The sequence below is a fragment of the Vipera berus genome (genome assembly GCF_964194415.1).
Source record: "Vipera berus genome assembly, chromosome: 15".
Classification (NCBI taxonomy): domain Eukaryota; kingdom Metazoa; phylum Chordata; class Lepidosauria; order Squamata; family Viperidae; genus Vipera; species Vipera berus.
Window position 1 is genome coordinate 3,905,818 of NC_138218.1, and position 23,161 is coordinate 3,928,978.

At 47.4% G+C, this 23,161-nt stretch overlaps 1 protein-coding gene across 4 annotated transcripts; it reads right to left on the bottom strand.

Annotated features, from left to right (window-relative positions):
- Positions 1 to 1,054: 1,054 nt before the first annotated feature.
- CARD9 (caspase recruitment domain family member 9) lies at positions 1,055 to 22,385 on the bottom strand. Of its 4 annotated transcripts, none has more exons than XM_081339624.1 (12): positions 22,286 to 22,385; positions 14,617 to 14,875; positions 12,788 to 12,925; positions 11,887 to 12,212; positions 10,213 to 10,392; positions 9,410 to 9,562; positions 8,538 to 8,663; positions 6,935 to 7,126; positions 5,712 to 5,753; positions 5,071 to 5,119; positions 3,310 to 3,385; positions 1,055 to 1,428 (listed from the first exon to the last, which is right to left on the bottom strand). In XM_081339624.1, the coding sequence occupies exons 1-12, from the start codon at positions 22,334 to 22,336 to the stop codon at positions 1,332 to 1,334; spliced, it is 1,689 nt and encodes a 562-aa protein (XP_081195750.1). In that variant the 5' UTR covers positions 22,337 to 22,385; the 3' UTR covers positions 1,055 to 1,331. The 4 variants fall into 4 exon arrangements, with proteins under 4 accessions (XP_081195750.1, XP_081195751.1, XP_081195748.1 ...); XM_081339625.1 differs by having other exon boundaries at positions 1,055 to 1,514; XM_081339622.1 differs by lacking the exons at positions 1,055 to 1,428; positions 3,310 to 3,385 and having other exon boundaries at positions 4,639 to 5,119.
- Between the last annotated feature and the right edge of the window lie 776 nt (positions 22,386 to 23,161).

Consider the following 23,161-nt stretch of genomic DNA (forward strand, 5'->3'; position numbering starts at 1 on the left):
TAAAAAAAATCAGAATGGGCAGCTTTATAGACATCAAAGAATCCACACATGAGAAAAGCCATATAAATGCCTGGAATGTGGAGAATCCTTCACAACAAGCAGAACTCTCAGAAGTCATCGAATTCACCTGGGAGAAAACCCCTAAAAATTTATGGATTGTGGAAAAAGTTTCAGTCAAAATAGATCTAAATAAAAATTATAAACTTTACACTGAGAAGAAAGTTTATAGATGCAGTGTGCTAACCCTAACCCACTCCCACTAATGAAGGTTATGCTAGTCCAGGGGTCAGCAACCTTAAACACTCAAACAGCCACTTGGACCCATTTCCCAGAGAAAAGAAAAAACTCGAGCTGCAAAACTTCCCCGTGTGCGCATGCGTGAGGGAGGAAGCTTGATTGAAGAGTTTAATTAAAAAGAAATAGAGGTTGCTGTGCATGAGTTCTCTCCCTCCCTCCCTCCTTCTCTCTCCCTCTCTCCCTCCCTCCTTCTCTCTCCCTCTCCCCCTTCCCCTCTGTCCCTCTGTCTGATCTGCTCACCTGGCAAGCTGGCTTCATGCTGTTCTCCAACAAGATGACACACATTCTTATTCGGCTGGCTCTTCTGCGTTTGGCCTGCCAGTCCTCTTCCAATACTCAGTGTGAGTGTGAGTGTTTGTGTGTGTGTGTGTGTGAGAGAGAGAGAGAGCTGCTGTTTTTTGCTGCTTCCTGCTGAGACATAGCAAAGGCAGGAGCCCTGCTCAATAAGCTTGTCAGAGAACAGCGTCAGGCCACTCTCTTTTTTTACACAGACACACACACACACAAGGGAAGTCCAAGTGCGCCTCTCTGTCTCTGTCTCTCTCTGCAAATGGCAGAGGACGACTGGGAGTCACAGGAGAAGGCTGAAAGAGCCACATGCAGCTCCAGAGCTGCAGGTTGCCAACCTGTGTGCTAGACGGACAGTTGACATTGTCGATAAGCAACCAATCGCAAGTCGAGGACAAACAGGCAGCGTGACTCTGGGTGGCATGCCACACAAACGCATGAGGAATCGAAAGAAACAACAGCCAATATATAAGCAGAAAATATAGAATCTGTAATTGTGAAGTCTCCAGATGGGGAATGGGGTGGCTAAACCCAACAGCCCCTGAGTCTTCTTGGGCTGGAACCCAAACACTGGCAGCCTCATTTGGTCAGCCAGATAGGGATGTTAAATCGAGGTCTCAGCAAAATAACTCACTTATTTACCCCTCCCACTGCCTATGTTGCTTGCAAATGAGAAGAGGACAGGTTGGAGACCTGCAGAAGAGTCCTGTGAAGTCTCCACTTTTCCTTCCAGGTAGCAGACGAGGTCAGGAACCTTCGGTGTCGGTGTTGTCACTTCCTGAGGAATGTTCCCAGTAAGCTTCATGATAGCGGCTCTCTTGCACTCTCCGTAGAGCTCTCTTTCTGCAAGGCAGATTCCAAATGGGTTTAGAGCTGAGGTAGGCAACCTTGGCTCTTTTATGACTCGTGGACTTCAACTCCCAGAATTCCTGAGGGGAAAGGGAGAGGTTTCCAAGCTGAGACTTGCTAGCTCAGGAATTCTGGGAGTTGAAGTCCACGAGTCATAAAACAGCCAAGGTTGCCTACCCCTGGTTTAGAGGAAGGGACATAAATCCTTCCATCTGCCAGAGATCATCTAGCACTCATGGATGACCTCTGGCAGCTCTCGCCCATTTGTGGCCTTGACCTTAAGAGCAGGAGGCTGCTCGTGGGACTTCAGCTTCTCCAGTGAGTGGCCATTTAAATGATGCTCTGCCTTTCCTTCTCAAGCCAATCAGCATGGCGGCCCCTGCCCCTCTCCTGTCCTAAAAGGACCATGGATGTTTGGAGACCCTGGCTGCATCTTTGTCTCTTGCAGTGGTGTAGCGTGGGGGGTGCAGGGGGGGCCGGCCGCACCGGGCGCAACATCTGGGGGGGGCGCATTAGATGCATTTTACTTTAATTACATCAGTATTTTCATAACAAACAATACATGTGCTTAGGGGGTAAGGGTTTCTTTAACTAATCTAGTGGAAGAGACTCGAGTGCTAAAATCCACAGGTTAGGGGGCGCAAATTACTTGCCCCGGGTGCTGACAACCCACGCTACGCCACTGGTCTCTTGCAATCTGCCCTCACAAGACAAAACTCAGCATGCTTCTGAAATCAGGGAAAATGTTTGCAACCTGCTAAACTTCTCTAAGGAGCAGCAAAGAAAAGGCTGGTTGGGGTAATGTTTTCCATCTTAAGAATATTCCAACTTTTATGCTCTCACATGTTGCTAATTGTCAAGACTGACTTGCCCTTTCACCTAATATTCTTCACCCACAACTTGACCAGGAAAATGGAGGAGGTGGAATGGAATGCAAGGGTGGGGGGAATGGCATCTGAGCATCGTCGGTTTCCGTGAGACCATGCTCCAATCACTCCAACCGAAGGACACATTGAGTAGTTGGCCTAGCGTGGTTTTCTGGTTCCCATAACAAAATGAACAGAGGTTATAGGACATAATGGATTGGGAAAGGGAAAGGGAGGAATTAACTATGCTAGCTTTTGCGTGGGAAACCCAGAGCTGGTTTTGCTCTGTGCCAATGTAGTTTATTCAGTAAAGTTTATACTCTTAGTAAAATGAATGTCTTTCTGGATCTACCAACTGGACAAGTTGACCCTAATTTTCTAATTAGTACCCATGTTTCCCTGAAAATAAGACTGGGACTTATTATTTTTTGCCTCCAAAAGAGGCACCAGGTCTTATTTTCAGGGTAGGCCTTACCTCACGTCTGGCACCGACAGCCCCACCCAGCTGGTCCACTTCTTCTGGGGCCCAAGTTCTGCAGCTGCATTCGGGCCTGCATTTTACAGTCAGGCCTTTCCAGAAGGCCTAAGCAGCCGAGTACCGTGCTTGGTGCTCAGCTGCTGAGGTCTGGCAGAACCAAGCTATGGATCAAATCCATAGCTCGGTTCTCAGCTGTACAGACCTTCCGGAAAAGCCTGTGTCTGAAAAATGCAGGCCTGGCTGCAGAAGAGGCCTCAGAAGAAGTGGGCCAGCAAGGAGGGGCTTGGCTGCAAGGTAAGTGGGTGCTCCACACTCCCACCCCTACCTTGATTTTTAGGTGTGTGCCTCATCCCAAAATGGGCTTATTTTTGCGATAGGGCTTATATTAGGCCCACTCCCAAAAATCAAGATAGGGCTTATTGTTGGTGTAGGGTTAAGGTTAGGGTATTACTAATGTTCGTATAAAGTAGTAGTGATTTGAATTGTATAAGTGATGGGGCTTTTTCTACACCAGTGCCCGGGGAGATTTACCTCCGATAATGCTCAAAACTGTCCTTCATTCGCCGATGCCCTTTCTCTGGCAGGTCCCCATCCGCTAGGCCCCTTCCTGGAGGAGGAGAGCAGAAATGGGGTTCTGAGTAATACAAAGCTACAGAATTAGGAAGCTCTCAGCAGCTAAAGAGAAGCTGAAAACTGCAGCACCTTTGGGTGTGGAAAGGATGCTCAACGTTCGACTCTCACACTATTGTGAATTTTGAATTTCTGAAAGTAAGGAAGAGATAGGATAATAAAGTTTGCAGATTGGCCAGGAACACATACTAAGGGGCCTGCAGATACTCCCCTTGCTTATCAGTCTAGTTCAAAATGTTGGGGAGAGAACAGATACATACCGCAACACCAGACAAGATAATATTGTGGGATAAAGGAAATTGGAATGTGCTCCATGTGTCTGAACTGGCAGTTAGCCTATTTCTGGACATGGGTCTAGCTGAGTTCTGAAACATGGCTAAACCCATGCCCCAAACAAGCTTGGCTGACAATTCGCTGGTGTACAGTAGAGGAGAGATGTGAGATGAAACAGGCAGCAGTGGCTGATCATGAATGCCCTCCATTCTTCAAAAGAACTGCTAGTTGTGGGCGGTGAGTTGCTGGGCCAGTACAAATAATTCAGCAGTAAATATTTCGGCTTGAGAACACCGATGGGCAGATGCAGTGAAAAACTGGTCAGGAACCCACTGCATGCAACAAGCAGGACACCGTGAAATATATCAGCAGCCCCACTGACGATGGCATGTACTGGATCCTGTCAACAGCAACTAGAACCAACTGTGACCTTAAACTGCATGAGATGAAGACAAGGCCATGAAGATGGCAGGAAAACTCAGCTCCTGAGATATGTCTCTACCCTGCTTGGTTTGTGATGGGCTGAGAGGTGGATGGAGAGAGAGACACACACATCATAGTTATCCTTCAGAGTTCATAACAGAATAACATACCGGTAATTAGAAGGGGCCTTGGAGGTCTTCTAGTCCAACTCCCTGCTCAAGCAGGAGACTCTATAGCAGACATGTCAAACACAAGTCCCGGGGGCCGGATCCGGCCCGCGAAGTGGTTTCATGCGGCCCACGAAGCCATCCTGGAAACAGTGAGGGAACGGCCCCCACTGCCTTGGCCCCGGCCCAGAGACCCTCCTTCTGCCAGAGACCCTCAGATCTGTCCCACTCCTGCCCAGGCCCCCATAGGCACCCTTGACGCGAACAATGTAGAGCTGGCCACGCCCACCCAGGAGGCCATACACACTCTAGCCACGCCCACCCAGTAGGCCACACCCACCCTGGCCACACCCACCCGGCCTCTTGAGTGCAACTGCAATGCTGATGCGGCCCTCAATGAAATTGAGTTTGACACCCCTGCTCTATAGCATTCCAGACCAGTGACTGCCCAGTGAGGAAGATGAATGTTTCCATTCACACAAACTGGGGGTCCTGAATGGAGAAAAAGAGAAAGAAAGAAAAGAAGACATCTGCAGATTCATAAAGTGGTTTTTTTTTACTCACTCATCGACAAACAACATCCTTGATTTCTGGAACACATGAACATCAGAACATGGTAACTTTTCCTGATCGACTGGTAGGACTTCCAGGATCAAAATCCTCCCTGTTGTTGAATTGCAGAGTACGAGAAAGAAAGAAGGAAGGAAGGAAGAAGGAAGGAAGGAGCAACTGAGGGAGGGAGGGAGAGAGGGAAAAGAAAGAAAAGAAAAGAAAATTGCTAGCCACAGATGGAACATACTTGGTTTGGTGCTTTTCCCATCTTCGTCGGGATTTCCGTGGGGAGTCAGCTTTGGGCAAGAAGAGGAGAGAGGGGTGAAGAATGAGTACTTACTCTTATCTTTGAAGGAATATTACTTTCTTTTCTTGTTAAGGGAATGCAAAAAATGAAGTTTTGTATCACAATTCTAAAATAAAAATAACCTGCATTTTAAGGAGCTGTCAAGCCGCAGAACTAGAGTTTAACTTAAACCCATCCAACTAGTGCAGAAGAGATGGAAACTTTACTTCTCATCATTTAAAAAATATAGTGAATTCCTGATGTAACTCAATATTGCTAGATTTTTTTCTTCAGTTGCGATGCAATTGGCTGGTCCTTCTTCAACTTGGAGAATGCGCTAACTCAGCCCTTTTGCTAAATATATAATTGGTATTGGGCAAACCCACGAAAGACGAAGTTAGTAAAAAGGTGAGGTGTGGTGTGTAAATACAGTCTCTGCAACGTAAGCAAATAGGAATCACAACATTTCCAGTTTTCCTTCTCTCATGTGCCGCCCCCCCCCCCAGGTAATAGTAGCAGGGAATGAGGGTGTAAGAATCTAAAGCTTTATCCAAATGGGGGCAGGCATAGTAAAGACAGGGAAGCAGTTATTCATAACTCACCTCTTGAGAACTCCGGGATGAGTTTTCTTCAAGATCTGAAGTCTGAAACAACAAGAAGTTAATTGGCAAGATGTTAAAAACAGCTTAAGTGCTGAAAGACTTTGCCCAGGAAAAAAATATATATAATCGCTCTGATTGAGTCTTAGAACATAGAAAAATAGGTCTGGAAGGGACCTTGGAGGTCATCTAGTCCAACCTGCTCAAGCAAGAGACCTTATACCATTCCAGACAAATGGCTGTCCAGTCTCTTCCTTAAATCCTCCAGGGATGGCGCATCCACAACTTCTGAAGGCAAGGAGTTTTACTGACTAATCACATGGCTGCTTGGCTGATGCATCACTGTGGCCTTCAGTAACACCCAAGGTAGCAGAGAGTTTTTTTATTTATTTTTTTATTTTAATTCCATTTATATCCCGCTCTTCTCCGAAGACTCAGGGCGGCTTACAAACTTAGCAGTAGCCTTCATTCTACGTATATGCCTGCTTATTAGGGCTTTCACACACACCCCAAGCGGCATTATTACAAAGTCAGCTTATTGCCCCCAACAATCTGGGTCCTCATTTTACCTACCTGGGAAGGATGGAAGGCTGAGTCAACCTTGAGCCTGGTGGGACGCGAACCTGCACTAATTGCAGGCAGCTGGTGTTACTTAAGGAGGCATTAGCCCACTGCTCCACCCAGGCTCAAGGAATTTAAAAGAAGAATACTGAAGGAATCCTCAGATAATCAGAGCTTGAGCAATAACTTCATTTATAGAGGAGGAGGAGGCAGGAGAGACCTAGAGGAGGAAGGCCGTATGCCTGACCAATCTTTTATTTATCATTATTTATTATAATACTACATATTTATTATGGACTGCCATCTATCAGAAATAGTGTAGGGTCTCCTGCTTGGGCTGGATGTTGGGACTAGATGACCTACAAAGTCCCTTCAAATTCCTATTCTGTTGTTTTGTTTTGTTCCATCCCATTTCCATTTCTATTCTGTTATGTTCTATTCTGTTCTAATTCTGTTCCATATGTTCTGTTCTGTTCTATTCTGTTCCATGTATTCTGTTCCATTCCATTCCATTCCTCTGACTGACTCCCAGCAAAGTGTTTGGTAGCCTTTCCATAGCAGGAACCAGCAAGGGTCACATGTCATCTCTCGGGTCCCATCCCTCCCAACCGTCATAGCTGGTCAGGAATGAACATTCACCCAAAGCCCTTTCCCTTGCAACCTACCATGGCAGAGGGATTGTGGCACAGGCGTTTCAGCTGGGCTTCGGCACTCAGCAGCCGTCCCTTTTTCTGGAAGAGCTGAAGCTGCAGTTCGTCACAACGCTCCCCAAGTTCCCGGATCTCCTTCCGGTAGCTGTCTTTCTCCCTCAGGCCTTGGGAATACTGCTTCTGGCATTCCTCCTGGGTCAGAAGAGCCTGCAGCAACCCCATCAGGGCTCAGGCAAAGAGAGTTGCCAGCAAAGCCTACTGGCCTTTCCCCCCTCCCCATTTTCTAAGGTTATTTTTAAATCTCTTAAATTTTTAGGCAATTTACAATCTTGACTTCCATGGGCTCTCAGCTGGGACAGAACCCTAACTCAATGGGCACATTTCCAAGAGGGGGAACCCTCCATCTGTGGGCCCATCTACTGTAGGTCTTGGTAAGACATGCCAGGCTGAATGCCCCATCCAGGATAGGACGGGGGATGAAGGCAGCTTTGGTACACACTCATTTAGAGTGGGCACTGGCTGTCTCAAAATGGTGGGCGATCACATCACCAGCTGTCCAACAGTTCTGCTTGGAGGACACTGCAAACCACAGCATCCTGTTGTCCCTCATACACCCCACCCACCCACCCAGGTTCCATCTTGGGTTCTAGCAGGTTTTTGCCTTGGGGAGCAGGACCGCGATGCCTGTTTCCTGGAGAACCTTCCTGACCCTTAGCCCTCCTTGCAATGAGCATGGGATTGGGCTAGCTCAGTGGCTCCCAGCCTTTTCTATACCCCACATCCCTGGAAGTCTTCTGATATATTCTTGCACCCCTTACAAAAGTTTGAAAAATGACAGATTATGCACATACACCCTAACTTTGAAAAGCCAAGTTTTCGACACCCCCTGGAATATTGTCTCGTACCCCCAGGGCAGGGGTAGACAACCTCGGTTCCTTTATGACTAATGGACTTCAAGTCCCAGAAGTCCATGAGTCATAAAAGAGCCGAGGTTGCCTACTCCTGTCCCAGGGGGTGTGAGTACCCCTGGCTGGGGACCTCTGGGCTAGATGGACGCTTACATCTCTTCTAGTTCTATGATTCTGCACATATACAACATATAGGTGGGATGAGCTTCCTCTCCCAGAATGATGCAGGTGGCAAACTTTTCCGTGGAGCCCTTTAGCTTCCTTCTGCTTTGAAACTACAGTGTCAGTAAATCAGCCACCAGTGGGCAGCCTTCACAATCCTTTCCACAGTAGAGCTCTGCAGTTTCAGTACCCATACGCAACCAACAGAGGGCAGACTTTCACATTTATCCCAGCATTTCCCCAACCTTGGAAACTTTCAGGTGTGCATTTTAATTCCAAGAATTCTCAACAGTGGCCATGCAGGCGGGGGAATTCTAGGTAGCGAAGGTCACACGTTGAGAAAGTGTAAGGTTGGCCATTTCCCTTTCTCTCAAAAAGCCAAACCCATACTATTCTTTCATAGTGATTTCTATTCAGACTCACTGTTTTTGGAGGCTTGCTGGAAGAGAAGAAAACTGAGAAGATGATGAGGGTGATGCATTCTGGGAGTTGAAGTCCAGTCCATCGGGGGGGGGCACCGGGTTGGAGTAAAATAGAATGATCCTTACCTGATCTCTTTCAGCAGCCACCTCTTCCAGCTGCTTTAAAATAGCCTTGGTACGATTTTGGAAAATTTGATTATCATTTTGCAAGGACGTGCATCTGAGTTCCAGCAGCTCCTTCTCTCCTACAAGCTGTCAAAATAATACAGTGTAAGTCAACAGGAGAATCTCTGGATAGTAGGCTGGCTTGGTCGCTCAACAGCGAGAAACTGGTGAAGCGGGCAGAGCAGCACCCGCCTTTTCTGCGTCACATGAGAAAAGCACATCTTCCTTCTCGTATCCTTACCACTTTCTACAGGGGGACGATCGAGAGCATCCTGTCGTACAGCATCACAGTCTGGTTTGGAAGCATCCCTGCTTCAGACAGGAAGGCGGTGCAGAGAGTGGTGAGGATGGCCAAAAAGATCCATTGGCAGTTCCCTCCCTCCCATCCAGGACATAACCCAGAAGCATTGCTTGAGCAGGGTCCGTAAGATTCTCTGGGACACTACTCATCCTCTTCACAACCTGTTTTCCTTGTTACCTTCTGGGAGGAGGGGGCTTCGTGGTATCCGTAGCAGAACATCCGGATTCAGCCATAGTTTCATTCCATACAGCATTAACCTTGTGAACTCTCAAACTTCCTCCTTCCGTTATATATTCAAGATGGACAGTATTTAATATTAGTTTGTTATGTATATGGAGGGGTGTGGGTCTATACATATGTTGTGTATAGTATGTTTAGGTGTGTGTCATGTATGTATTTCACTTTGAGAGGGGCAACTAAATTTCATTTTTGACGTGTGCTGTTGTGCCCACAGTAAAAAAAAATGACAATAAAGGTTAACATCAGTCAGAGCAGAGTTTCCTTAGCTAGATTTGCTGGCCCGGCTGCTTACTTTATCCCGCCCGTCTTCGGCTCTCTGGAGCGCTTGGCGTAAATCACAGGTGGTGTTCACCAGCTCCTGTTGCTCCTTCAATACCCGCCTCCACTCGGCCTCGAGAGCCTGGTGGGGCACCCCATCCTTCTCGGAGCTGCCTTTCTTGGTGACCTAGAAGAGAGAAAAGGGGCGAATTAGGCACCCTTCCATACCTCCCCCCATTGTGTCTTCCTCCTGCACTTGGGGAGATGCCTTATTGCCTAGGAGGGATGAGCTGGTGGGTGGATCAGGGATGGTGGAGCTTTGGGGCATGTCAAAAGTTCAGGAAATGCATAATTTCAATCTGCAGGTGTCAGAATCCATTTATATTTCATTTCTAACTGTGTAAATCTAAATCTCACCCCTTACTGGATTCTGCCATTTCCAAGGAGGAGAAGAGAAGGCAGGGCTGTTAAGAACCATCTCTATCCCTTAGATGCAAGATTTGTTTATTCATCCTGCCTGGAGGCCATCACAAAAGATTAGGGAAGAAACCCTTTGAGCTAAGAAGAACAAAGAAAGAGGGAGAGGGGGGAAACTCTGATTTGTATCTCCGATGGGAATGTGAAGGGGAGGAAGTAATAATGTTGCAAATGATACTGGGCCTCTCTTTTCCCATGAGGGGTTTTGACACCTGAAACTTGACTGATCGGTACTGACTAAATGGACTGAGAGGAGGTTTTTTTTACTCGGGGACACTTTAAAAGTATCGTCCTGTGAGACAGTTTCCAAGGCGGCACCATGTTCCACCAACGGTTCCCCCTTCCTGACCCAACAGAGACCTGCAGGGTGCTCTCCAGCTCCTTGTTCTTGGCCAACAGTAGGTCCTTCTCCCGCTGGATTTCCCACACGGCCTCGTGGCTGGGCCGCTGCTCCATGGCTCGCTTGAGGTTCAGTGTGTGCTTCCGCTCCAGGCTGCAGTGATCTTCAGCCTTGACCAGGCTGTGCCGCAGGCAGTCGATCTTGGGGGGCAAGAAGGGGAGGAGATGCCCAAAAGGAAGAAAAATGGGGTAAGAGAGGTCAGTTCCTGCATGCGGACTCCTGTGGACTCCAACACAGCCCTGGGTGGTGGGCTTCCCAAGATAGAGAAGAGCAACAAAGAAGATCAGGGAACTGGAGGCTAAAACATACAGGGAACGGTTGCTGGAACTGGGTATGTCTAGTTTAATGAAGAGAAGGACGAGGGGTGACATGATAGCAGTCTTCCAGTATTTGAGGGGCTGCCCCAAAGAAGAGGGAGTCAAGCTGTTCTCCAAAGTGCCTCAAGGCACGACAAGAAGCAACGGATGGAAACTAGTCAAGGAGAGAAGCAACCTAGAACTAAGGAGAAACTTCCTGACCGTGAGGACAATTAACCAGTGGAAGAACCTTCCTCCAGAAGCGGTGAATGCCCCAACACTGGAAAGTTTTTAAGAAGAGACTGGACATCCATTTGTCCGAAGTGGTGGAGGGTTTCCTGCCTGAGCAGGGGGTTGGACTAGATGACCTCCAAGGTCCCTTCCAACTTTATTATTATTATTACAAAATAATTTTAAAAATATTTTAATTTTTGTCGTACACATTTCATTTTGTCCCTCCGTTGGCATCCTCTCTTTAATGATTCTATTCCATTATTTTAATCAATCAGAATAAAACTGGAAGGGACCTTGGAGGTCATCTAGTCCAACCCTCTGCTCAACCTGGAGACTATACCATTTCAGAGAAATGGCTGTCCAGTCTTTTCTTAAAAACCTCCAGTGATGCAGCAGCCACAACATCTGGAGGCAACTTCTGTTCCACTGGTTAATTGTCTTCACTGTTAGGAAGTTTCTCCTTAATTCCAGGTTGTTTCTCTTCTTGAGTAGTTTCCATCCGTTGTTTCTTGTCCCGCCTTCAGGTCCTTTGGGAAATATGTTGAACCTCCCCTCTCCTCCTTGTGGTGGCCCCTCAGATACTGGAATGCTGCTATCATGTCCCCACTAGTCCTTCTTTTCTCTAGACTGGCCATACCCAAATCCTGCAGCCGTTTTTCGTATGTTTTCATCTCTAGACCTTTAATCATCTTAATTCATAATTTCTTTTTTTTCCTTTTTAATTATTTGATATTAGTGTAACTCTTGTCTCGCAGCCCATTGTCCCGTGGCGAGTTGGCTGCAATGAGTTGGCCATAGCAATTTGGTTGTGGCGTCTTGGCCACAGTGAGTTTTCGTAGACCCTCCAAGATAATAGGGTAAGCCACAAAGGGCACATCAGCATGAAAGTAACCAAATGTGTGGAAATGTGGGACCGGGTTTCAAATTGGCCTGGCTACATTAGTGTAAGCTAATGGTATCTTCATAGCAGAGTTGGCATGGGAATTCAGGCATTCCCAGCTTAAGTCCTCATCAGTTCTGACACGCCCCCCTCACTCACCAGCCCTGGCCTGCTCTGCTTCCTCTTGCCCAAGAGAAGCAAGGAGTGGCAACAAAGCCCCTTACCTCCAGCTGCAGGTCCCGGTTCTTCATCAGGGCCACGTTCTTCTCCTCGCTCTGCTTGGCATATTTCATGGCCATCTTGTAGTTCTCCTCTCGGCACAGTATCAGCTCCTTGCTGAGGGCATCCCTCTCCTCCTTCACCTTGTGTGCCCGCTCCTGGTATTTGCGTAGGACGCTGTCCCTCACCCTCATCTCCTTGATGGTGTCCTCCTTGGTGCTGAGGGCCACGTTCAGCTCCTGGACCTTCTGCCTCTCTTCCCGGATGGCCGCCTGCAGCTTTGAGACCTCACTCATCAGCAGCTCCGTCAGGCCAGACTCTCCCGCCGTGTCTGCAGAGCAGAGGAACCCAGGTGGGTCAGAGCAAGATGGGGATCCGGAGAGCACTGCAGGGGTAGACTAGATGTCAATGCTGCTAACATTGGATGTTCTTGCTTGACAACATACAGAGACAGACGTAGCCTTCCTTTCACTCGTATATTCCTTTTAGAGCTAGAATTAGTGGATGCTGGGGGGAGTAGGGAGACTGTATTTCAAGGCTGTTTGTAATAAGAGAAGATTAGAATTTGGTGGGTTGTTAAACAGGAGGGAAAGTTTGCATTTTAAACTAATGGGAGAATGTGATTTATGACATTTAAATTAAGGGAGGGAATTGTGTTTGATACAATGTGTTCAGGGGAGGAGAATTCCAATACGTACGTGCCGAAGCTATGCAACTATAATAAAAGATTCTTTAAGGTTAAACAATGCCTTGAAGTTCTTAGAAGTACTGCGTTTGTCGGAACCATGACACCAAGTTTCGGTAGCTCAGACACCTCAGTTGCTGAACTCTTCACTTCAGTCAACCAAAGATGGACTTAGGATGTCACCGGAAGAGCTCGGGAGAGCTACCAGAGCAAAATATTACCTATTATCATGGAGAAGACCCGGGTGGGGTCGTTGCCTGTTATTTTCTTGTAGAGATGTGGGTAGTACAACTCCAGACTCTCCAGGAAAGCCACAAACCCCTTTTTACCAGTCCTCTGGAGCAGATCTAGGAGCAGTCCTGCAGAGACGAACAGAACACAACCACTTTCAAATCTCGACTTCTGGACTGGTTCGATGGTTGAATTCAGTTCCTGTCCAAAGTAATTTCTTATCTTCAGGATTGGTCTCTCTCTTTAAATGCCCAAAGATAACAAAGAAGTTCCAGATGGGGCCCTTGAAGCCCAGTTAAAATGCTGCGCTCAATTCTCAAGAAAAACAGATGTACTGATTTCTCCATAGCTTCGTAGCAGATAAATGTGTCCATATGGAGTCTATCAGGTACAAAATAAGACTTTATCTTGGGTCCATTTCTACTAAAGTGTGAAATTCACCAGCTATTACTTTCTACCTACCTGACCTTCTTTGGGGTAAAAAAACCCCACTCATAATAGCTTTGCATTTATAAATTATGAAATGCAAAATTCACAATTATCAGGATAAAGCAGGAGTTAGGATGGAGTCAAGAGTTTTACAACCTCTGAAACCCCCAGTTTTAGTGATGGGTGTTACTGTGTTTCCCCCAAAATAAGACCTAACCGGAAAATAAGTGTGATTTTTTTCCCCAGAATGTTTGTAAGGTAAACCCTATCCCCAAAATAAACCCCACTTAAGATCGTCAGCCAGATGGGTGCATTTAGTACCATATTTTCCCCAAAATAAGACCTAACAGGAAAATAAGCCTTAACGTGTCTTTTGGAGCAAAAACCCAGTCTTATTTTGGGGGAAACGTGGTCATAGAGATAAGCCTCAAGGCCGTCACTCTGAAGTGGTGATTTTAATGCAAAGCCGAAAACACCTTCTAACGTTGGCTTGACTCGTTTTCATACGCTCTGCTTTATACGTGTTTATATATTCTTCCACAGATTGTAAGAAAAGAGTCTTCTCTTAGAATCACACTATTCTTGAGGAAGTGTTCTGTACCAGCCTGCTACTGGCCCTGCAGAAAAGGCAACCCCTTTATAAACGGCAAGAGGCTGGAATGACGTCTGCCAAATTTATTACTACAAAAAACAAACAAGACACGTACCAAGATACAGGAGCTTTGAAACACTATCTGAGCGGTTGCTTTCAGCAAACCAGCCCTCCCCAAACATTCCCTTTATAAAGAGTTCAGGGCGTGGCCTCTCTCTGCCTCCTTCCGAGAAGCCCCACAGCCTTCCTCTGTTTACTCCTACTTGACTGCCTCCTGCGTCGGGCATCCTTGAACAGGGCCAGCTGTGGGTCATCTTCATCCACACTGTCAGGCTCACACAGCTGGGTCTCCATGGTGACCAAGTGGGAGGGGCCTGCCTGAGGGCTATCATCAGCAAGATCTTCAACCCCCTCAGCAAGGTCTTCAACACCCCCCTCCTCCTCTGATTCGTCCGACCCAACTGCCGGACCCACAGGCTGACCCTGAATCACAACAGGAAGGCCGGAAGAAAGCTTCCCAGCTGGGCCAGAGGTTTCAGCCAAGGGGGTCACGGTCAAGCTCAATTTTAAGGGGGAGAGTTTGGGAAAGGATGGAATGGAAAAGGGGCAGAAGAATTCCCGGTCTCTGTCAGGTTGTCTCCATGAAGGGAGAAGAATGGAAAGTCAGATAAGGTTGCCTCCTCCTTTCACTTCTGATTCTTAAAAAGGGTGCTAGCTAAACTCCATCCTGGAAGCTCCTTGTTTGATAGTTTGTGCAAACTCAAAGATTTCTTTCCAAGCCAGATGATCAGTGGCTACCTGTTTTCCTTTTCCGGAGGACCAGGCTGGGATCATTTAGGACCTGCTCCTCGTCATCATGGTTGATGATCCGGCACTGCCGAAGGTAAGGCGTTATTCTGGAAGGGTCGATCACCGAAATCAACTTCACACGGAAGCTTTCCAAGTTGTTCCAACAAGTTTCACCATCCTCGTCCTCTGGATCCGACGTAGTGGGGACAGAAAGGCCCAGCCTACACTCAGGATCTTCTCGGGAAATGCAGGAGGGAGGTGTCTCCAACTGGAAAACAAACGGGATGTTAGTAGAATTATAGCTACTTCCTTCCTTCCTTCCTTCCTTCCTTCCTTCCTTCCTTTCTCATTTCCTTCCTTTCCTCCCTCTTTCCCTCCCTCTCATTTCCTTCCTTCCTTCCCTCCCTCCCAACTCCTTCTTTCCCCAAGTTGCCTCTGACATCATTACATCTCTCTCTCTCCTTCTCTCTCTCCTTCTCTCTCTCCTCTCTTTCTCTCTCTCTCTCTCCTCTTCTCTCTCTCTCTCTCTCTCTCTCTCTCTCTCTCTCTCTCTCTCTGTCTCTCTCTCTCTCTCTCTCTCTGTCTCTCTCTCTCTCTCTCTCTCTGTGTGTGTGTGTATCCAGTGTATGTTAGGACATCAGCTCTACTTCCTGTGAATAACACAAATTTGGTTTGCAATAATCTAGTCTCTGGATTGCAGAGCTCTAATATTATAAATAGAATAGACAAAAAACCTGCCCTAGGTGATTGGTTTTGTTCTTGGCATTAGCACAGGTGTAACTAAAATCGGGTAATTGATTTCTCAGATTTATATATATGGCCGTCTGGCCCTCAGCAGCATTCAACATTCAGATGAAACTAATATAAAAGCGATGATTGTAAACACTCTCATTGCAAAAAAAAAATTAGACACTTGCTATTCAAATTTAAAAACATTAAAACGTTAAAATATGTTGACCACAAATGCAGAGAGGCGTGTAGTATCCATACATCTTCGACAATAAGGGAGCCACCTTACATTGTCATCGGTTCTCCAGGACCCCCAAGTTGGGGGACATAACCAGGTCTTGAGGGGCTTTGTGAACTTTAACTCGGATGGAGTTGCCTTCTGGGCGGGAATGTTCCATTAGGGGGGGTACATGGCAGAGGAGGCCCCTCCTTCTGGGACCCATCAAACGTAGGCATCTCACAGATGGAACTTGTAGTATTCTCTCTCTGCCTGATCTATTGGGATAAGATGAGGTGGTTCTGGGCCACGAAAGGCTGTAGAGGTTAAACCTTGACTAGGACCCAGAAACAGGTTGGCAACTTGGGGGGGGGCAGAGATGTGACATAGGCTGTTCTGGGGGGCAGACATAACTGTCTGCGCTGCTGCCTTCTTCGCCACTGCAGCTTCCCTCGGATTTTTTTCCAGGACAGCTGTAAAGCCCGCAAATCAGGAAAACCGGGCGGTCCAAAAGAACCTAAGGATTTATTGCATGCTTAAGCTCTCTGCGAGAATCTGAATTACAAAGCAAATTGGTGGTAAATAAGAGTCAGTGGAAGTAAGGTGGGCTGGACTTAGATATCTTGCAGGGGAGAAGGTAGTCCAGACTGATAAAGCCTTAGTAAGGGCACACCTGGAACCATGCATCCAGTTTTGGTCACCACATTACAAGAGACTTTGGCAAAAGTGCAGAGAAGAGCAACTGAGATGATCCAAGGCCTGGAGACAGAAACGTATGAAGAACGGTTGCAGGAATTGAGTATGGCTAGTCGAGTGAAAAGGAGGACTAGAGCTGGGGCAACATGGTAGTAGTGTTCCAATATTTGAGGGGCTGCCACAAAGAAGGGGGGAGGGTTAATTTATTCTCCAAAGCACCAGAGGGCAGGACAAGAAGCAACGGGTGGAAACTAATCCAGGAGAGAAGCAACCTGGAATTAAGGAGAAACTTCCTGACAGTGAGGACAATTAACCAGTGGAACTCCTTGCCTTCAGAAGTTATGGGTGCTCCATCACTGGAGTTTTTTAAGAAGAGCCTGGACAGCCACTTGTCTGAAATGATACAGGGTCTCCTGCTTGAGCAGGGGTTGGACTAGGTGACCTCCAAGGTCCCTTCCAGCTCTATTCTGATGGATTGATTGATTGAAGACCCACTGGACTCCTCCCTCAGGCACAGCCTGATCATCTCCTACAGCAGCACCAGGTAGAACGCATTGCAGTAGTCCAGTCTGGGAGTGGCTAGATGTTCCCAATTTAGGAACAGGCACAACTGGCGCATAACCTGAAGATGGGCTAAGGCCCTCCTAGCCACTTGCTCTTTGATCAGAGGTTAGATGAATCTCCCAACAGAGGGAATGGAAAGTGGGTGTAAAGGAAACTTTCCACAGCCTGACAAAAGTCTGACACCCATTTTTTAGGCTGAGTCACTGGGAAGAGGAAGGGAAAGGGACTCATCATCCTGTCTTTGGAGGGCCCCTTTTCTCCCCTGTTGTTTCTCTGACTCATTGACTCCATGAGTAACTGGCATTAAAACTGGTCAGCCGAGAAAGCGATTCCTCTGTGTCTCACAGATGTTGGTCCGTAAATCCCACTTTCCTTCTGAAGAAAGTCTCTCCATCCCTTTCTCAGATGCTGCAATCCTCTCAAGTAATACCTGGATTTTGGGCTGCGTTCCACCACACCGGTGACATAGGTCAGGGCTTTTCAACCTTTTCACCCATTGTGCCACTTTTAGGATAGGGCAACATCCGAGTACCACCAGTTGCCTAGCAAAGTGTCAAAAACTTGATGTCCAAAAAAAAAACCAAAAAAAGGGAAAAAGTGATGAAGTACAGGTAGTCCTCGACTTACAACAGTTCGCTTAGCGGCTGTTCAAAGTTACAATGGCACTGGGAAAAGTGCCCCCCAAGCCACAGCCGAGCAAGACACCTGCCCGCCCGGCGGCGCTCTTCCTCCTGTGCGAGGTTTTCATTGTTGTGAGCCTTTCTGTTGAGGATTGGCAGCGGGGGTGTGGTGGGGGGTGTTTGGATTTTATTCCCCGTCAGCTGGGTGGTTGCAGGAGGTTTTGGTCACCACATGACTCTGGGACACTGTGACTGTCATAAATATGAATCCGTTGCCAAGCATCTGAATGTAAATCACAAGACCCTGGAGATGCTGCAACAGTCCAGCTGATCGGTGCTTCTTCTGGGCTCAGCAGAAGCGCCAGAATCAGCGCTGAGCTCCAGCTGGAGCCTGGCGCTTCTGCTGAGCCCTGACAGCCCTGCAGCTCCAGCCATCTCTCGCTCAGGCTTGTGCAGTGCTGCCACCGGTTCAGCTCATTCCCCTCCCCAGCTACCACTTCTCTAGGATGGTCACGTACCTCCTGCCGGGTGCCAGCGTACCCGTACCACTGGTTGACATAGGTCACCCGCTGAGGTTTGGGATGGGGCGCCCATACAATACGCCGCTTCCTTTAATAACTGAGGGCTAGGGAATATATCTAGTGAAATAACGCAGGAGCTTGGGGGCGTTATCAGATTAAACTGTGTCAGTGGAATTAAGCAAAGAGAAAACGTGGCACTGATGTGGTTACCTAGTTGGGTAATGAAACATCTGCAAGAAAAGAACCAAGGTCAGCAAGCAATGAGGAATCCAGAAGGGGGGAAAAATCAACAACATTTAAAAATAATGTTTAAAGGGAAGGGTGACCTTGCTGCTTGTTTCCTGGTATTTTGGGCAGCTCAGACTCCAAGCACTTATCTGGACAATTCCCTGCCATTTGTGGGCAAAATTTGATTTTTTTTCCCCCTGGCCACCTTCTTCCTAGGGCTGAGATGGGGTGGAGGGGCCTGGTGCAACCTCCCCGCAGTGGCTGTTTGCTTCCTTTGGCTTCAGCCAGCTGGGGGGGGGGGAATAAAGAGCATTTGCTGGTTTTAAGCTCCTTTCAAACTGCACTTAAAGTCTTTCCTCACATTTAGGGCTAGGAGCTGATTCACAAGAGAGGCTGAGGTGCCAGTGGTTCAACATCTGAATTTCTGCATTTCATGAACACTGTTGCAAAATATATTTTTTCAAAACAGGGGGAAAAAGCTCTGTTTTCTTGAAATGTTCTTATTCCGTTGCTCAATATCCTATTTGGCCTTCACGGAAATGAGGCCCTGAGGTCATTCTGAAAAAGTAATTGAGAAACAAGCAAATGAGGAAGTAGACTCTCTTTTCAGAGGACCATCAAACGCTTGGAGGGCTGGACTGTCTCCAGTGGTAGGAAAGGATGTAACCCTGGGAAACATTTGGGGAGGGGGCAGAGGACTAGCCTGAGATGGGTGTGAGACACAAAAATAGACACAAATTGAAATCCACTCTCAGTTGCAAATAGAAAAGAAGTTTATCAGACTTCACAACAAAGTATAAAAAGGAATGGTTTGCAAAGTGTGATGGATTCAGGAAGGCAAACAATGCAATGTAGCCAAGCACTGAACCACACCCCAAATTCCAAAATCACATATTATTATACATCCTATCGCGACGCCCCATTCCCTCCCCCTTGGCCCCATTGGCTTAGGCTTTGGAGGTTACAATCTATCAGAAGCGGCTAAACAGAATACATTATCTCTGCCCCTGTTTGCTTAAAGGTAAAGGTAAAGGTTCCCCCGCACATGCGTGCTAGTTGTTTCCAACTCCAGGGGCCGGTGCTCATCTCCGTTTCAAAGCCGAAGAAGCCAGCGCTTGTCCGAGGACGTCTCCGTGGTCACGTGGCCGGCATGACTGGACGTCAAAGGCGCACGGAACGCTGTTACCTTCCCACCAGAGTGGTCCCTATTTTTCTACTTGCATTTTTACGTGCTTTCGAACTGCTAGGTTGGCAGAAGCTGGGACGAGTAACAGGCGCTCACTCTGCTACGCGGCACTCGGGATTCGACCCACCAAACTGCCGACCTTCTGATTGACAAGCTCAGCGTCCTAACCCACTGAGCCACTGAGCCACCGCGTCCCTCCTGTTTGCTTACATTATACTAATAAGATGCCTCTCCTACTATCCTGTTTACTCAGACCATATATGTACATGCTTATCAATTCTAGAGGAGAGATGTCTCCCATCTTCTACACCTGCCAGGGGTACCAGGCACCAGAAGGTACTTAAAAACAATTCCTAGATGGTGACTCGCACTGGGCCCCATGGTAACTCCTGTTCTCCCCCTCCCTCTACTCAAGGCATGCATTTTTCCCCATATACTCAAAGCATCTACTCAGGCAACTGATTATAAAATGATTGTTATAAAATATAAAATATGATTACATGATAATACTAAAAGCACATATATTTTTCTTTTTAAATTTCCTCATTACTTCCAGTTATTTTCCACATGGGGGACCAGGATGGGTGCATTATAATGTAAGGCTGAGAGGCAGAGAATCAGCCACTCTCAGAATACAAGAACTTAAAAGGTGGCCCAAGGAAGTGGAACCACAGAAGATGCGGGACAGAGAAGAGATGTATCACCATTAGCAGCTTATTTGCTTCTAGGCAGGGCAGGAGTCAGAAGTCAACAGAGCAATGTGACAAGCAACCGCAAGGATGGTGGCGGAGCGGCCTGTGGCAAGCGGGGTTCAATCCTGCCTGTTCTAGTTATTTAGTGAATTATTTAAGTTATTTAATTATTTAGTCCAGCAAAGAGAAGGACCAGGGGAGACACGAGAGCAGTCTTCCAGTATTTCAGGGGCTGCCACAGAGAGAAGGGGGGACAACCTATTCTCCAAAGCACCTGAAGGCCAGACAAGGAACAATGGATGGAAACTGATCAAGGAGAGATTCAACCTGGAAATAAGGAGGAATTTCCTGACAGTGAGACCAGTCAACCAATGGAACAGATTGCCTCCAGATATTATTGGTGCTTCATCACTGGAGGCTTTCAAGAAGAGACTGGACAGCCATCTGTCAGAAAGGGTGCATGTAGGGTCTCCTGCTTGGGTGGGTGGGTGGGGGTTGGACTAGATAACCCACAAGGTCCCTTCCAACTCTGTTATTCTGTTAATTATTTATTTGATTGGATGTGTTACCTGCCAGAATCAAACGCTGCTCAGTGACTCAACAAGACCGCCCAAGATTAGAAAACGTTCTTCAGGTCATGTTACTCCTTTAAAAGCGGAGTTTGGAAAACATACACGGATCAACATTGGTTAGCAATCATAAAAAATAAATAAAAAAGCAACCAATTTAAAAAGAAGGCTGCGATCACAACCCAAATGCTTTTCAAAACCACTCCATTCCGACTTGGATAAAAGGCTAATGAGTCGGGCTGATTGTATCTCATTGACAAAGTGATCCGTGGGGCGGGAAGAAGCGCCAGGGTGGCTTCATGACTTTTAGCAGGAGAATGCAAGTTCTCTTGGACTTTCCTGCTTAAACGGTTGGATTCTGCTGGTCCCTCCCAATTCTCTTCACAGACAACCAGTGGCTTCTCGCTGGGGTGTCTCCATAGCTCCAGCACCTTCCATCTCCTGGTGTCTAGCTGATCTTCTTAGGCTAGGGGTAGGCAACCTTGGCTCTTTTATGACTCGTGGACTTCAACTCCCAGAATTCCTGAGCCAGCCAGCTCAGGAATTCTGGGAGTTGAAGTCCACGAGTCATAAAAGAGCCAAGGTTGCATATCCCTGTCTTAGGCCTTGCTTCATTGACCCAGCAGGACTTTATTTCGTTTGCATGAGATTTCCTGTCTGTTGAGAACACCACCACCACCCCACCTCCAACAAGAAGACATTCCAAATTCCCCCCTCCCCCAATGCTTTGCACTTTTTGCTTCCAGCTGAGGATTTCAGCTTTATAATCATAATAGTAAAGTTGGAAGGGACCTCGGAGGTCATCTAGTCCAACCCCCTCCTCAGGCAGGAAACCCTATCCCATTTCAGACAACTGGCTGTCCAGTCTCTTCTTAAAACTTCCAGTGTTGAAACATTCACAGCTTCTGGAGGCAGGTTGTTCCACTGGTTAATTGTTCTAACTGTCAGGAAGTTTCTCCTTAGTTCTAGGTTGCTTCTCTCCTTGACTAGTTTCCATCCGTTGCTTCTTGTCTTGCTTTCAGGTGCTTTGGAGAATAGCTTGACTCCCTCTTCTTTGTGGCAGCCCCTCAAATACTGGAAGACTACTATTATGTCACCCCTCATCGTTCTCTTCATTAAACTAGAAATGCCCAATTCCAGCAACCGTTCCTTATATGTTTTAGCCTCCAGTCCCCCAATCATCTTTGTTGCGCTTCTCTGTACTCTTTCTAGAGTCTCAACATCTTTTTTACATCGTGGTGACCAAAACTGGATGCTGTATTCCAAGTGTGGTCTTACCAATTATTAATGATTAGATTATTAATTATTATGAGATTAGCTCCAGTTTCCAGGGGCAGGACAGAGGAGAAAGGCATATCCAGTGCAGTTGATGGAATGGCTTATCCACCTCTCTGGGAAGGATTCTGACGTGGCAGATTCAGGCACAATAACTGAACTGCCAACCCACCCATGCTCCCCGTTTTAAGAGCTGTTCCAGCCAGAAAGATTTCCACCTTCCCCAGAAACCTAAAGATGTAACCCATTCCTACTTCAGTGGCCCAACTGATCCTGATTCGGCATCCATGTCAGCAGGGGTGCTCTCCTCCCGCCCCCCCCCCCCAATCTCAACATCCCAGGAAACGTTCCTTCTTTACCCAGGAAACCAGTTCCACCAACCTGCTCCGGAGTTTCCAAGCAACGGCCTGGCTGGCCTGACCCGGGTTCCATATTCACGGCTCCGGTGCCTCCCGAGCTGCCCGATTGAAGGAAGCAGCTGGTTTTCCATGAGGCATCAGGCAAGAACAGGAAGGGGCCCCAACTCCCACCCGTTGAAAGTGAGAGAGAGAGAAGAGGAAGTGCAAGGACGGATGAAGCTTCTTGATTAAGAAGCGAAAATTCTTCCTCGAGGAAAGGAGAAAAATGGTCTGGTTGCTTTTTAAAACAAAGACAAAAAACAGAACACCTTTGAGGCAACCATGACGTGGATGACTGACAATCTCTATAGACACGCAAGGATTGAGGATTTGAGAACAAAGCCTTCCAGGATGCACAGCCAACTGTCGGTGGGGAGGATGGGTCCTTGGATACTTTCTGAGATGGGTTCAAAGGCTGCCAGTTCCCCTCCATGGAGAGCCTCTCCAAGGCACCACTGTAATCATCATAACCCATGGCCCAGCCATCCTCCCCCCAGTACTGGCTGAGAGCATCCGAGGGAAGAGAAGGACGAGGGGGGACAGGAGAGCAGCGTTCCAGTATCTCAAGGGCTGCCCCAAAGAAGAGGGAGTCAAGCTCTTCTCCAAAGCCCCTGAAGGCAGGACAAGAAGAAACGGATGGAAACTCATCAAGGACAGAAGCAACCTAGAACTAAGGAGAAACTGTTAGAGCAATTAACCAGTGGAACAACCTGCCTCCAGAAGCGGTGAATGCTCCAACACAACACTGGAAGTCTTTAAGAAGAGGCTGGACAGTCATTTGTCTAAAATGGGATAGGGTTTCTTGCCTGAGCAGTGGGTTGGACTAGATGACTTCCATGGTCCCTTCCTTCCATCATCA